General features: G+C 37.9%; 1 protein-coding gene across 2 annotated transcripts; it reads left to right on the top strand.

Annotated features, from left to right (window-relative positions):
- Window positions 1-3,130: 3,130 nt before the first annotated feature.
- On the top strand, window positions 3,131-15,933 carry LOC103978287 (triacylglycerol lipase SDP1). Of its 2 annotated transcripts, XM_009394024.3 has the most exons (5): window positions 3,131-3,373; window positions 3,476-4,086; window positions 13,395-14,261; window positions 14,603-14,746; window positions 14,850-15,933. In XM_009394024.3, exons 1-5 carry the CDS (start codon window positions 3,364-3,366, stop codon window positions 15,780-15,782), a joined length of 2,565 nt encoding a protein of 854 aa, XP_009392299.2. In that variant the 5' UTR covers window positions 3,131-3,363; the 3' UTR covers window positions 15,783-15,933. The 2 variants fall into 2 exon arrangements, with proteins under 2 accessions (XP_009392299.2, XP_009392298.2); XM_009394023.3 differs by having other exon boundaries at window positions 3,131-4,086.
- Window positions 15,934-16,692: the final 759 nt, after the last annotated feature.

The following is a 16,692-nucleotide window of genomic DNA, read 5'->3' on the forward strand; positions in this document are numbered from 1 at the left end:
CGGACATTCGTCGGAAGTTCTGCCGGAACTAATCGAGAAGTCCAAGAGCTTGCCAAAGAAGCTCGTCAGAACTTACCAAGAAGATCGTCGTAAAGTCCAGGAGCTTGTTAGGGGTCCGCCCGAGCATTGCCGAGAGTTCGTCAGATGTTCGTTGGAAGTACGCCGGAAGCTCGCTGGAAGAGCAATTGACGCACCGAAACAAGAAGTGCAATAAACATGTCTTAATTATCATAATTAAAGCATAAATTAAGTTAAGATTGGAAGGTAATCCCACTAACTTAATTATGGGCTAATTGGGCCCTTAACAAGGTTGAATTGGGCTAAATTAAGAACCCAATTCAGCCCCTGAATTCTTGGCCGACAGTGGCACCGCTTGGAAAGCAGTGCCCCAGGAAATCTGGGTAGTGATACCGCCCAAACTAGGTGGTGGTGCCACCAGCAGTTATTGCTGCCAGTAGTGGTACCGCTCTTGTCACGCGGTGGTATCGCTAGAACTCGGTCTTCGAGCTCTGTCAGGCTATGGCACCGCCTAGATTGAGCGGTAGTACCACCCAATGTCAGGTGTCAGGTGGTGGTACCGCCAGGACTCCAGAAATTCGGGATTAGACACTTTCTAACTCTATTTTCAAAGTCATCGGGGCCTATAAAAACCCTACCCTTTTTTTGCATGAAAGGGCACAAAAGCATTGAGATAATCTTGAGTTGTTGGGGGCCTATAAAAACAAGTGCTAGAGTTCTCCTCCTCCCTTTCAAAGTTTCGAGATCATTCAAGAAAGGTGTGAGACTTGTAAGGGTTCTCTCCTAAACTCGTGAAAAGGAGAAAGCGCTGTAAAAGAGGTGGTTGGGCTTCACCTATTAAAGGAAGGCCTTTAGTGGACACTAGAGACCTCGTCGGAGGAGGAATCCGAAAGTGGATGTAGGTCACGTTAACCGAACCACTCTAAATCCTGGTTTGCTTTCTATTTGAGTAATTTACATTACTACAAATCTCCTTAATCCTCTCTTGCACTTTTACGAAAGCTTTCAAGTTCATAATCTCTTCAAAACGGATTGAATCAAAACTATTTTCGTCCAAATCAGTTTTAATCGAAACGAGCATATTTCTGAAATCGTAAAAGTTTTTCGTTGATCTAATTCACCCCCTCTCTTAGTGTCACTCTTGATCCTAACAAATATCTTATTATTAGACAGCGATTCCGTAGTCCCAATGGTGTATCTAGTCCTTAAACTTGAGACACCAAGGATATCCTGTATGAGTGCTCGATTCTTTAATACTAGACTTATAGGTTTGGATGTCCTAGATCTAGTACAGCCGGTCATCGAGAGTAGTAGACAACCTTACGAGGGCAATTGAGTGTCGATAGAGGATCATCCACTCTCGGTGTTATGAGAGGAATATCCTATCTGTTCTTGCTCAGACAAATCCTTGGCTAGGGTTATTCGGATTGAGAGAGAAAGAGTTCTCCAAGAGAATCCGATTAAAGCAAGAATTGAGTAGAAACCATATGGGTTTAACAACACAATGGCCAATATACGTTCTCTAGGATATTAGATGGATAAGGGACTATAGGTACATGATAACTCAAGACAAATAGGACCAATGGATTAGATTCCCCTGTATCGTTTGGGGACTACGGCGTAGTGGCCTAGTACGTCCCTAGTCGATGAGTTGAGTGAATTATTATGAAGATAATAATTCACTGAGTTAGAAGGAGTTCTGACAGGTATAACTCACGGCCAACTCGATATTGGGCCTAGAAGGTCATACACATATGGTAGGCATTGCGATGAGTAGAGGTTTAGATATGAGATATCCGCCAAAACTCTTATCTTATTGGATATCCAATAAGCCCATGAATTATTGGATCCCTTGGACGAGCTCGTTTAATAAAAGCCAATGAGAGATTATTGGATGGAGATCCACTAATATAAGAGGCTTGGATAATTGGATAAAGATCCAATACCCAGTAGGGGATGATCCATTAGCATTAAGATTGATAGGAGACCTCTATAAATAGGAGAGATTCAATGGTTTATAGAGCTTTTGCTTGCCTATCTTATTCTCCTCCCCCTCTCCACCTTAGAGCAGGCCTGGAGTTTGGAGAAGCATCGTCGCAGGCCTGTTGTGTGGATCACCGCCAAAGATGAGGACGCTTGACCTCCTTCACCCTTTCCTAGAGATCTGCAAGAATTCAGGGATATACGAACTCTTTAAGTAACACAATCTTTACTATACACAGTTTTCTATTTCGTAGATTTTACGCACCAATATTCGCACGATGACGAACATCTCTTTGGGAATATGAGATTTTATTTTTATTTTTATTTTTCCACTACATATGTGATGTCATCCCCCCAAAGATTTTTCAATAAAAATTACAAATAGAAGGGATCAGTAGCCCTAAGAAACACAGAATAGAAAAGAAGTAGTAGCACCTTAGAGAGAGAAGTGAATGACTAAAGGTATTGACTAAAGGAAAGCCTTAAAAAGTCTATGCTTATTGCTCAAGAAGTTTGTTTGCAATTGTGTGATTATATATTCCTTTTTACCAAGATGCAATTTATGTTTCTTTTCCTCTTTCTCTTGTCTTCACAATCCTTTTAGAAAGTATATGCTCAAAAGATGGATCAAGATCAAGATCATTAAAAATTTTCTCCACATTGATCATGATAGATGCCACCATTAGATCATAAATATGATATGCGTGACATACCGGTAGTACTGCTAAATACCTTTTAAATCTGCTTATCATTTTTAGTATAGCCATTTATTCTAAGAAACGAAGCTTATCTAGTTAATGTTAAATATGTATAACTAATTATAAATAATCATAAAAATAAATAAGAATAAATCAACAAATTCTTAACATGCCATATTAAAAATCATGAAGATATTGATGCAAAGATGAAAAAAGAAAAATTTACATGCGAAGATGAAATCAATACTTTCTAATTAAATTAGCTGACATATTTTTATATCGAAAATCCGCCAACGAATTTCTAGATTCAGATTTACGTTCAATTAAGAAAGGTTGGTATATGGTTGATCGGCGGCCCACCTCCGTCATCCTCACAAATTTTCATTTATTTATTACCTCTTTTATCCTATTCCTGAGAAGGAAGATGAGATCAGATTGGGTCGGTGACCGGGTCTCCGCTTCTTCTGCCATCGGCACCTTCCCCTGACAACCTCTCTGTTATCCGCTCTTGAAATTATCATCACTGTCGAGAAACGATAATAACAATCATGTCTCTTTCTTCCCGCTGATTGGTTTCCAGGTCTTCTCCCTTCCTTTTTTGACCTTTCTTTCTCAACAGCGGTGGGGGGTCTTCCGTGACGTTTACTTCCACCTCCTCGGCTTTATGATCTCAAGTAATCGTGTTCTGTCATACAACATAAAAGACTTTTTTTGGTCTCTCTTGCACGCGATCGGCGTTCTCTGTTACAACTTCTTTCCGTTCTATCAATCGGTAGGAGCTCCATCCTTGAAGAAGGTAGAGGAAGACCCATACTTTGGAAACAGAACGATGGACATCACGAACGAGGCAACGGTGGAGGCTTTCTCGATCGGCCCGTCAACGATCGTGGGACGAACGATCGCCCTCCGCATCCTGCTCTACGGCTCCCTCCACCACTTCCGTCGGCGGTTCGTAGCCCTCCTGCGCGCCGCCGTCCGCCGGCTCCGCGACGACGGGCTGCTGCCGCTGGCCGCCTGGCTCCACCCCCGAAACGCCCAGGGCATCCTGGCTGTGGTCACCCTCGTCGCCTTCGCCCTGCGTCGATTCACCAACGTGCGGTCCCGGGCGGAGTCGGCTTACCGCCGCAAGTTCTGGCGCAACATGATGCGCAGCGCCCTCACTTACGAGGAGTGGTCGCACGCCGCCAAGATGCTCGACAAGGAGATGATGCCCAAAATGAACGAAGGCGACCTCTACGACGAGGAGCTCGTCAGGAACAAACTTCAGGAGCTGCGCCACCGCCGCCAAGAGGGTTCCCTCCGGGACATCGTCTTCTGCATGCGCGCAGACCTGCTCAGGAATCTGGGGAACATGTGCAACCCGGAGCTACACAAGGGTAGGCTTCAGGTATCGTATCCATCTTCCTCCCGTAACTTGTTTCTCCTTCCACCGCCTCTCTGTTTCGATTTGTCCCAATCTAATTGTTGCATTTCTACGACTAAATTTTTCGATTTGCACTCTTCTGTTCTTCATACGACATTAAAAAAAAAATGCAAAACCATTTTTAAGTAAAGCATCAACTTTTATTTTGACATTCCCAGCTAATTCTTATCACCGTATTATTTCGGCCATGATCCTGAAACACTTCAACATTTTAATGCAAAACCCTAGATTCTTCTATTTCTTTCTAACCTTGTTCATATGTCTGACCAATGTTATATATGATTTCTGAAACTTACTAGATTTCTAATTGATAATTCACCCTAAATTACTTACCCATATAACTAATTCCTTTTGTTCATGAGTTGTACTTGCTAATGACCTAAACAAGTGAAAACTCTCTCCAACGAAACTTCTTAGCTTAATGCTGTGTCTACCAATCCACCACACTTTTTGCCTGTTGGTTTGAAATTCTCTAGCCTTATGAATATGTTTGAAAAGAGTACCACTTTGATAAAATTAGGGAATATTTTTGGTCACTTGAACTATATATATATATATACCTGTCTCTTCTAAACCTTCAAAATTCCCTTCTATGCTCATGGAGTTCAATGGGGTAAGAATCCATTAGGTTAATTCAAGTTGGAGTAAAGGTAACTTTGAAATGTTGAAAATTGCTTGTCTGCCAACTTTTCTCTACTGTTGGAGGAAGTTAGTGATGTGTACTTCCTTGCATGGATAGTAGGAAATTTTCTCCCTTGCAATTGCATTTTCATTTTACATCTCTACACTAGCCACCATCCTAAGTTTCTGACTGACCACTCCAATTACCATTCCAAGTTTGTCAAATGAAGCCTAAAGAAGATCAGAATCAATTCAACACCCATTCATGGGTAGTATTCTTGCCCATGGGGGATTAACCACCTGTGGCAAGAGAATCAAGGTCCTTTCTAGATTAGGAACATAAATTTATTTTCACCGTTAGATTTATTGATTATATCGAAAGGTGCTTTATAATTTAATTAGTGTCAAAAAGGCCAATGTGAGTTTAGTATTGTTTAAGATAGTTATTGTTCCTACTTAGACTTGTATTTAAAGTTCAAAATGTTGGTTTATAGGGATTTTTTGGTGATACGAGATAAACTTACCTTTTGACAAATCCTGTAACCATGTAATATTTACATTGTTCCCACATTGCTTAGAAACAAGAAAAGAGGCAATAACAAGAAGCTACAGATAATGGCCATTGTAAGTGCATGAGGCATCCTTTTGTTTCTCTTCTCTTGTCTCTTCCTTCTCTGACCTTACTCTTTTTTCCTTCTTTTATAATCTCTTTTGGTGGTATCATTCTTCCAATGAAGAAAGAAGGTATGTATGCTAAATAGGTGATGTAAGACAAATTTGTGAGCATAAAGAAATTCAATGAATATCTCGTACTTCTACATGTCTCACATTTGGATGATGAATTCATGCAGACCAAGAAAATAAATGCATCACTTACACATAATGTGAATTCTTCACTCATTAGTTGATTTCTTATTCAATTATGATATCTTTTTCTTATATATCTTAAGTACAAGAAAAAAGAAAATGAGAAAAGAGTACAATTACATTGAGTCAAATAAATAATTCGCTTTTAGCTTCTTTAAAGAAAATTAGTTTTAATATATGATTTAGATGGTGATATTTCTTTTTTGATTATATTCTTGATTGATAATCTTCCTTATACAAGTGAAATCTTTAATCAATATTCATGATATTCAATCTTAATGAAATTATAATTTTCTTTATTTTTTCATATTTTCTTTCTTTTTCTTTCACCTTTTGTAATATAGGAGATTGAACTGAAATATTATATATTTATCACATGACAACCTAACATATGCATGATATGCCTTAAACTAATCAAATTTATTCAATAAGAGAAACTAAAATGGTCTTACATTAATAGGGGACACTGAATCATATCGGGATAAAAGGGAATGAAATTTGAAAGACTGATAGTTGTGTTTGTTGGAAATACTTTTGGAAAAGAGATAAATGGATTCACCAAGTTTAAAATTAAAAAAAGATATAGAAACTCTCCACCCTAAGGATAATTAAACAAGGATACATAACTTAAAAAAAAAAGACTCACCATTCAAGAAAATATCCAAGAGATATAGAGACTAAACCCATCACTCTATGGTAAACCGAAGACATACAAAGTTAAAAGAAAGAACTCAAAGAATTTCTGTAAATACAATTAAATTCTGAACTGTTTCTAACTCTAAAACACTAAAATAAATACTATTGCATGAAACAACCCTCCATGCATAGGGAACTATGAAATTTATTGCTTTGCAGTTGATATTTAAGTCTTTTAATACATTCCTTAGTTATGAAGATAAGTTGAAACAGCTAAAAAGTTAAGAGTTTGAGCTTTTTCAACTTATAAAGGCATGCCCCTTAACTCTTTAGCAATCAATTCGGGCTATTAAATCAAGTTGAGCCATTTGTAGGTTTGAAAAATGAGCTTGCAACTCATTTGGCTTATGGGCTATCACATTTGAGAGGTCTGGATTAAAGGTTCTAGGACAAGTATTGTGGGTTATAAAGAATACCATAGGATCAGCAAGATTTACACGAGTTAATTGTAGTAAATTATACACTCCTGTGTCAATCTCCCATAGTTGAAAAAGACTTGTCCTCAAGTCCTAATTTGTTCCATCAACATGATAAGGACTTAAATCAGCCACATTGAATGTTGGGGACACTCCATAATCTCCTAGTAGCTCAATCTCATAAGCATTTTTGTCAATTCTCTTTAGCACATTGAATGGACTATCAACCTTTAGTTTCAATTACCTAAATTTTCCTGATGGAAACCTCTCCTTCCTTAGATGAATCCAGACCAAATCACCCTCATTAAATTCCACATGCTTTTTGTGTTTATTGGCAGCTCGCATGTACATCTCATTTTGCTTCTCAATGGTTGCTTTAACACTCTCATGCAACTTCTTTATCTGTTTAACTCTCTCATCAGTAGCTCCACTAAATTGTTTAATTGTAGAATGAGGAACTAAGTCCAAAGGACTAGTAGAATTAGCATCATAAATAACCTCAAAAGGACTCTTACCAATGCTATGGTGCATAGAACGGTTGTAGACAAACACAATTTATAAAAGAATGAGATTGCATTGCTTGAGGTTCTTGCTAATATAGCTTCTAAGCAAGTTTCCCAAACTTTTGTTTGTTGCCTCCATTTGCCCATCGGTTTATGGATGATGAGAGCTACTGAAATTTAAAGATGTACCTAGTTTTCTCCATAAAATTTTCTAAAAATGACTGAGAAATTTTGAATCTTGATCAGACACCATAGTTCTTGGAATGTCATGCAATTGCACAATCTCCTTGAAGTACAAATCAGCAATATGAGATGGATCATTTGATTTATTGCTAGGAACAAAATGAGACATCTTTGATAATCTGTCAATAATAACCATGATAGAATCCTTGTTTTTTTGAGTTCTTGGCAGTTCTAAAATGAAGTCAAGACACATCCTCACATGGAGCACTAGGCACTAATAATGGAGTGTACAAACCAGAATTTTGGTTTCTTGTTTTTGCCAAATGACACACTCGGCATTGCTTCACAAGTCTCTCTACATCTCTAAACATCTTAAGCCAACAAAAATGTGATTGAACAAGAGCTAGAGTCTTGTCCCTACTAAAATGTCATATCAAAACACTACCATGAGCATCATCCAGAATTACTTGTCTTAAAGAACAAGAGGGAACACACAAGGCATTAGCTCGAAAAAGAAAACCATTAAGGATAGAAAATTGGTGAAAAGAACCTGATTTGTAATTTTGCTATATTGAGTTGAAATCTACATCATTCTTGCAGAGATATTTGAATGTCTCAAATTCAACCACTTTGACTTCCATGGTTGACAATAAAAAATGCTTTCTACTTAATGCATCAGGAATTACGTTTTGAACATCAGATTTGTGCTTGATAGTAAAATTATAAGATTGCAAGAACTCTACCCAAGCTGCATTCCTCTTGTTTAGCTTGTGCTAGAGATTAATGAACTTCAATGCCTCATGATCAGAATATAGGACAAATTACTTAGCAAAAAGATATTGACTCCAATGAGATAAGGCTTTATAAATGGCATAGAACTCCTTATCATGGGTAAAATATCTCCTTCTTGTATCATTCAACTTCTTACTAAAAAAGGCAATGAGCTTTCCATCTTAACTCAAAGCATCACTAATACACATAGTAGAGGCATCACATTCAACCTCAAACACCTTGTCAAAATTAGGCTGAACTAAGATAGGATCTTCGGTCACCTTTCTTTTTAATAGCTCAAAAGCAACATCAGCCTCATTAGTCCACTTGAATGTATTACCTTTTAGGCATTCGGTGATTGGAGTAACAATAGAATTGAAACCCTTGATGAATCTTCTGTAAAAGGAAGTTAAGCCATGGAAACTCCTCACATCATGCAACGAAGCAAGTGTTGACCATTTAAGAATAGCCTCTACCTTACTTTGATCCATCATGATTCTATTTTTTGAAACAACATACCCCCAAAAACACCACACTAGTAGTAAAGAAGTTACACTTTTTTAGATTAACATAAAGCTTTTGTTGCCTCAACATAAGAAAGATCTCTTTAATATTATTCATATGCTCCTCCAAACTCTTATTGTATACCAATATGCCATCAAAGTAAACCACAACAGAAGACCCAATGCATGGCTTAAGTATGTGATTTATAAATTTCATGAAAGTGCTAGGAGCATTAGATAGCCCAAATAGCATGACGAACCATTCATACAAGCTATCTCTAGTTTTAAATGTTGTTTTCCACTCATCTCCAAGTCTCATTCTAATTTGGTGATAGCCACTTAAATCAATTTTAGAGAAAATAGAAGCACCACACAATTAATCAAGTAAATCATCTAACATTGGAATGGGAAAACGATAATCAATTATGATTTTTTTGATGGCACGACTGTCCACACACATTCTCGAAGAACCATCCTTCTTAGGCACTAACAAGGTTGAAACCGCATAAGGACTCATGTTCTCCCGAATCAGCACCTTTTTCACAAACTCATTCACTTGCCCTTGAAGTTCTTCATGTTCCTTGAGGTTCATTTTGTAGGTTGCTTTATTAGGTAGCATAGCCCCTGGAGTAAGATCTATGTGATGCTGGATGTCTCTCAAAGGTGGAAGACCATGTGGAATCTCCTTCGATATAATATCTTGAAACTCCTCCAGGATTGGTTTCTTGATTGTTGGTGGCTTCTTGTGTTGTTCATTCTCTTCTACTATTACTAGAGTCAAAACATCACCACCCATTTCTAGTACACCCTCGCATTCGCTAGAGGTCATAAGAGCACTAACTTCTTTCTTTGGGGGACTAGTTTCAGAAGGTAGTAATGGAGCCAGCGATTTCAATAGGCCCTCGGGTGCTCGGGCGAGGTGAGGCGAGGCCCGAGTGCCTCGCTTCATGTCCAGGCGACGCCCTTCAAAGAGGTGTCGCCGCTTGGGCGCTCGCCCAAAGCGCTCTCGAGTGAGTGCCTAGGTTAAACCAGGCGACCTCGGTGCTTTAGTTGGTTCAATCAAACCAACTAAAGCATCGATATCAGCTCCCAGCATCCCTCTTGCAACTTCCCCAACCCTAACCCTGCTCGTGATTCTGCCATTGACATTTCCTCTCCGCTGTCACTGCCTCTCTCTGCTGTCGTTGCCTCTCTCCGCTATCGTTGCTCTCCGCTACCACTGCCACTATCGCTGCTCGTCGCTGCTGTCGCTGCTTGTCGCTCTCGCTCCCGCTGCCGTTGCTCACTACTACTGCTGTCGCTGCTCTCAGTCAACAACATCGGTCTTACTCTTACGTTGCGCTCTTGCTATTGCTACCGCTGCTTGCTGCTACCGCTACCGCTGTTGCTACCATTATTGCTTCTCACCGTTGCTGTCGCTACTTGCCATTGTTGTTGCTATCGCTACCGTTGCTGTCTTACTCTTACTCACTCTTCTCACATTGACTCGATAGTATGCTATTAACAGTATATTAACAATATATTGTTAACTGTATACTAGTAATAGTATTTTTTATTTATTAGATTAATAATATATTATTATGATTTTAATATTGCTAGTTTTTATTTATTTGAAATTATTGTTATTGTTTTGAATTTTGAGAATTTTCTTAATATGATACTGTGATTTTGTAAGATTTTCAAAATTTAATATCATATTTTTATTTAAATAATTATATTTATTAATTATATTATATATTTTTATATTTTAGCGCCTCGCTTCGCTCGAGTGAGCGCCTAGCGCCTCGGTCGTTTTTGGACCTTGGCGCTTAGCGCTTTTTAAATCACTGAATGGAGCTAAAACAATCTTCTTTTCATTCATCTTAAAAGATAAGTATGTTTGTAGCCATCATACAAGACCTTCCTATGATAATGCCAAGATCTATCCAATAGTAAATGACAAGCATCTATAGGAGCAACATCACAACATACTTCATCTTTATAATGTTTGCCAATAGAAAACAAAACAAAACATCTTTTAGTTATCTTGATGTCATTCCCCTTTTGCATCCAACATACTTGGTAAGGATGTGGATGAGGGATTATGTCTAACTTTAGCTTTTGTACCATCTCCAAAGATATCACATTCTCAAAGCTGCCATTATCAATGATCACCAAGCACACCTTGCTATGAGAAGTGCATTTGGTGTGCTATGAGAAGTGCATTTGGTGTGAAACACGTTCTTTCTCACCCAACTTTCATCCTCAGCCACATAGGAAACATTTAAGCTACGTTGTAACACAATAGACAAACCATGATCAACATAAATAACCTCTTCCTCATCATCATCGTATTCTGGTTCGTCGTTGGCTTCATCTCCTTCTCCATTACTATATTCTTCAACCAAAATAACAATCCTTCTATTTGGACAATCTGAAGCAATATACCTAAAACCATGACATTTGAGGCATTTTCGGCTACTTGGTGTAGAAGAATTAGGTGTTTGTTTATTGTTAACAAATCTTTCACCCATGTCTTGCACCTTTGACACCACCTTGCTTTAGAGAGCAGCTTGGAATTTCCTCCTCTCGTATAACCTTCTTTTGACCTGTACCTAGAACTCTTTTCAAACTTCTGTTTCTTCTCAACTTTTAAAGCCAATTTGCTCACATCATTCAAGGACCAATATGGCTGGAGTTGAACCACTTTAGCAATCTCATATTTTAGACCTCCTAAGTATCTTATAATGGTTTGTTCCTTTGGCTCCACAAGCTCTCCTTTTAACATGAGATTATCGAACTCTACTGTGTACTCCTCGACACTAAGATCTTTTTGCTTGAAATCATGGATTTGGAGAAAGATCTCTTGCCTATTGTTGTTAGACAAGTATTTCCTCTTCAATTCCCTTCTTACTTTCTCCCATGTCACGATCTTACTCTTCCCCTTACGTTCTCTTTGCTTCTTCAGGTTTTCTCACAAAAAAGATGCATTCCTTCTGAGTTTGAGTGCCACAAGCATTCCTTCTGTTCTCTGTACCTTGCTCGATATCTTCCCAGCTCCCTTGGGTGAGGAGATATATCATCATCAGAACCAAACTCTTGGGCATCATTTTCATGTTGGTTGTTTCTTCTCCGAAGTTCTTCAAAGGTTTCATTCCTTTCTTATAGACAACGTAGCAATCTTTGTAGTTGCAACCTCAAGGACTCAACGTCGTCTTCATGGCCACTACCTTCACCAACTACATCTTTTCCATTCCGTCTTGCTATGATCTCTAGCCTTTAACTTTGATACCAAACTGATATCGGGATAAAGAGAAATGAAATTTGAAAGGCTGATAGTTGTATTTGTTGGAAATACTTCTGGAAAAGAGATAAATGGATTCACTGAGTTTAAAATCACAAAGGGATACAAAAACTCACCACCCTAAGGATAATTAAACAAGGATACAGAACTTAAAAAAAACTCACTACTCAAAAAATATCCAAGAGATACATAGACTAAACCCATAATTCTGTGCTAAATCAAAGAGATATAGAGTTAAAGGAAAGAACTCAAAGAGTTTTGCAAATACAATCAGATTCTGATCTGTTTCTAACTCTAAAACATTAAAATAAATACTAGTACAAGAAACAACCCTTTATGTATAGGAGATATCTAAGCTCTTTAATGCATTCCTTGGTCATGAAGATAAGTTGAATTAACTCTCCCTTTGTATTTGCCCATCAGATCATCTATTAATGAAACAGTTGGAAAGTTAAGAGTTTGAGTTTTTTCAACTTATAAAAGCATGCCGTTTAACTCTTTAGCAATCAATTCGGGCTATTCAATCAAGTTAGGCCATCTGTAGGTTTGGAAAATGAGCTTACAACTCATTTGGCTTATGGGCTGTCACATTTGAAAGATCTGGATTAAAAGCTATGGGACAAGCATTGTGGGCTGTAAAGAATACTATAAAATCAGCAAGATTTACATGAGCTGATTATAGTAAATTAGGCACTCCAGTGTCATTGAATCCTATCAATTTGGTATCAAAATTAATTATCATATGATATATCTCATTGCTTTGGCCACTATATGTAATTTTCATTCAAATTCACTATGACATAACTTCTTCGTGAATCCCTCATCTACCTTGATGAGCATCAACCTCAAACTCTTTATTGTATTACTAAACAGTGATATCCTATACAAAAATTTGTGACAAGTTAGGAGGGCACTAGCCCCAGTACAACTTGCCCCCTCAGCTATGTGAATCCATCAATGATAAGTATTTTTAACTGTCATGAAAGTGACAACCATGTCAAATGATAGCCATGTAACAAAATCATCCTGTATATTCCAAGTTATATCTAGCAAGTGAAACATGAAACATCCCTATCTCTATCTGGAGCTACAGTTTCGTCAAATAGATTTCTATTTTCAATAATTGGAGTCAGTAATTCAAATTCAATATTTTCACAGATGTCATTTTTGCACCACCAAACTTCTTTAAAGAAAAATGTCATATTTAGGGGAAAAACATGCAGGTATGGCATATATATCAAGGTGACGGTTTGGTTGTTAGAGCCAGAAAAATGGAAAGAAAAAGCTTTCTCTTCTGTCTTGGAGCATTTTATCTTGCTTATGGCTTCTTCACATGGCTTGTTTTTCATGTTTCCTATACTATCTAGCTATAGTATTACTTCGTTGAATTTGGAAAGTTAAATTTACGTCCAAATTAATTGCAATACAGGTGCCAAAACTCATAAAGGAATACATTGATGAGGTGTCAACTCAATTGAAAATGGTTTGCAACTCAGATTCTGATGAGTTGCTTTTGGAAGAGAAGCTTACATTTATGCATGAGACAAGACATGCTTTTGGTAGGACAGCATTGCTCCTGAGTGGAGGTGCTTCACTGGGTGCTTTCCATGTAGGTGTAGTAAAGACACTAGTGGAACATAAGCTACTGCCTCGAATAATAGCAGGGTCTAGTGTGGGTTCCATTATGTGTGCTATTGTAGCAACAAGGTCCTGGCCTGAGCTTGAAAGCTTCTTTGAAGATTCTTGGCACTCATTGCAGTTTTTTGACCAGTTGGGTGGGATATTTACTGTGGTTAAAAGGGTCATGACACATGGTGCAGTTCATGAGATTAGGCAATTGCAAAGGCTTTTGAGGCATCTTACAAGCAATTTGACATTTCAAGAAGCTTATGACATGACTGGCCGTGTTCTTGGTATCACAGTTTGCTCACCTAGAAAGCATGAGCCACCACGATGTCTTAATTACTTGACATCTCCTCATGTTGTCATATGGAGTGCTGTAACTGCTTCTTGTGCATTTCCTGGCCTATTTGAGGCTCAGGAGCTAATGGCAAAAGATAGATCTGGAGAAATTGTTCCTTATCATGCACCCTTCTCACTGAGCCCTGAGGACACACCTGGAACTTCAGCTCGTCGTTGGAGAGATGGAAGCTTGGAGAGTGATTTGCCTATGATTCAGTTGAAGGAATTGTTCAATGTCAATCATTTTATTGTCAGTCAAGCCAATCCTCATATAGCCCCATTGTTGAGATTAAAGGAAATTATCAGAGCTTATGGAGGGAACTTTGCTGCAAAGGTATCTAAGCTATAAATCTTCATCATTGTTTATGCTTGTGTTTTTGTTCCTATAAATCTTCGTCATTTTATATGCTTTTGTTTTTGTTCCTATAAATCTTCATCGTTATTTATGCTGTTGTTTTTGTTCTTTCCCCTATCTTTTCTTTTAGATCTCAAACATGATTACTTAATATCATACTGAACTCACTGCATCATGTCCATATTAGTTTCAAATTATAGCTGTAAGGAGACTAAAATGTCATCAAACAAGCAACAGATGGAAGATAATCATGCATATCATATTAGCTATAGCAGTCTTCCTTGCTTTATATACAATCTCATTAATTGTACTCTCTGTAGCTTGCTCATCTTGCGGAAATGGAGGTCAAGCATCGATGCAATCAAATTCTTGAACTCGGTTTTCCATTGGGTGGCATAGCCAAATTGTTTGCTCAAGATTGGGAAGGTGATGTCACTGTGGTTATGCCAGCTACCCTTGCTCAGGTAGCTTTACTATCTGTTTGTTTTTTTTTTTGAATTATCATATTCTGTTGTAACTCTAGTTTTCAGGCTGCTAAGGTTGATAGTGGTTCATTTTTTATTTCAGTATTCAAAAATTATACAGAACCCTTCTTATGTGGAGCTCCAAAAGGCTGCTAACCAAGGCAGAAGATGCACATGGGAGAAGTTCTCTGCTATCAAGGCAAACTGTGCTATTGAACTTGCACTAGATGAGTGTGTTGCTCTTCTGAACCATATGCGCAGGCTCAAGAGAAGTGCCGATAGAGCTGCTGCTTCCCATGGTCACACAAACTTCATGCGACTCAGTGCTTCGAGGAGAATTCCTTCATGGAATTGCATTGCAAGGGAAAACTCATCAGGTTCTCTCGAAGAAGACATACTCGTGGATGCTGCTGCTTCAATCCACCAGGGAACTGCTCCTGTTTGGCAGTTGAACAGAAATAACCGTACTCAACAAAGCATTCATGATGGAAGTGATAGTGAATCAGAAAGTGTAGACCTAAATTCTTGGACAAGAAGTGGTGGCCCTTTGATGAGGACAGCCTCAGCTAATAAATTTATTAACTTTGTCCAGAATCTTGAGATTGAGTCAGAATTCAACAGATCTTGGTCAAGGGAAGAAGAGATCAATGCTTTAGTAGCACACTCAAATCCTATGGTGAGTCCAACAACTGGTAGGGATCCTTATAATAACAACTCCAGAGTAGCAACCCCTGACAGAAACTCGGAGAATACAGATCCTGAAAATAGCAATAGGGTTCCAGTTGCTGCTTCCACCAGCATTATGGTTTCTGAAGGAGACCTTTTGCAACCCGAAAAGATTCAAAATGGGATTGTGTTTAATATTGTAAAGAAGGAAACACTGCTTGTACATAGGGGCAGCGACTCTGAACAGCAGCAAGACTCTTCTAGAGAAGCAGACGTGGATAATCTACAAATGGATATTTGTGATGTCAGTACAGCTTCTGAATATGTTGAGGATGATGCTGAACCCACATTGATTTGTGATTATAAGTGAGCTTTTCAGAGTGATGATAGTGCTTTGGATCAAGCTGTCTGTAATAGATGAGAGCTGCAGCCATGTCTAACACAAGATATGTTGATTAATGTTTTTTTAATGGTTATTGATATATATTTGGGCTACGCTGTTGCCCCTTAATACTTTTCAAGTCCACTGTTTTCTGATGGTTCATGGCAACTCCTGCTCTAGTTTCATTCACATGTTTTCCACAGTTTCTTGTACATGGAAATTTGACATATTTTTGACTTAAAAAGTGGCCAGGAAACCTTCGGACATATTGGGATCAACTTTTATGCCGAGTTCTAACTTGTTTACATGTGACCTGTGTCGTTAAACTTTGATCTTGTATGATTTATCTGTGAAGTAATCCATATACACTGGCTGCCTTTCATATGAGAGGTCATATCGGATTGATGAATCATTTTGTGGATGAAATAATCATATGAAGAGTCGGGTAAAGAATTAAATATCACACCCCCAAGATAACATCCTAAGGTGTGAACCTATCTTAAATACTATCTTAAACAGAATATAATTTTTCAATTGTTCACAGTCTAAACCTATGATTCATAACAGATAATTTGAGGACACCAAATGTATCTAATTAATTCTCAATTACACATACTGTTAAAACCATACAGTTTATAATCATTCAATGTGTCATTTGATAACTCCATACAACCCTAAGCCAACTAAAAAAATTATTAACAACCGCTTATTAACTCACAAGATCAATGAAACACTATAATCATAAACCAACTATTTATCAAAACTTCACATTAACATAAAAACTTTAGATTTAATATTCCAACTTTCAAAATATATGAGAGGACTTTTAACATTTACAACAATACAAACCAGCTCATACTTTTCTTGGATAACATTACAATTAGAGTGTCATTTACAA

The sequence above is a fragment of the Musa acuminata genome, chromosome BXJ2-8, assembly GCF_036884655.1.
Source record: "Musa acuminata AAA Group cultivar baxijiao chromosome BXJ2-8, Cavendish_Baxijiao_AAA, whole genome shotgun sequence".
NCBI lineage: Eukaryota > Viridiplantae > Streptophyta > Magnoliopsida > Zingiberales > Musaceae > Musa > Musa acuminata.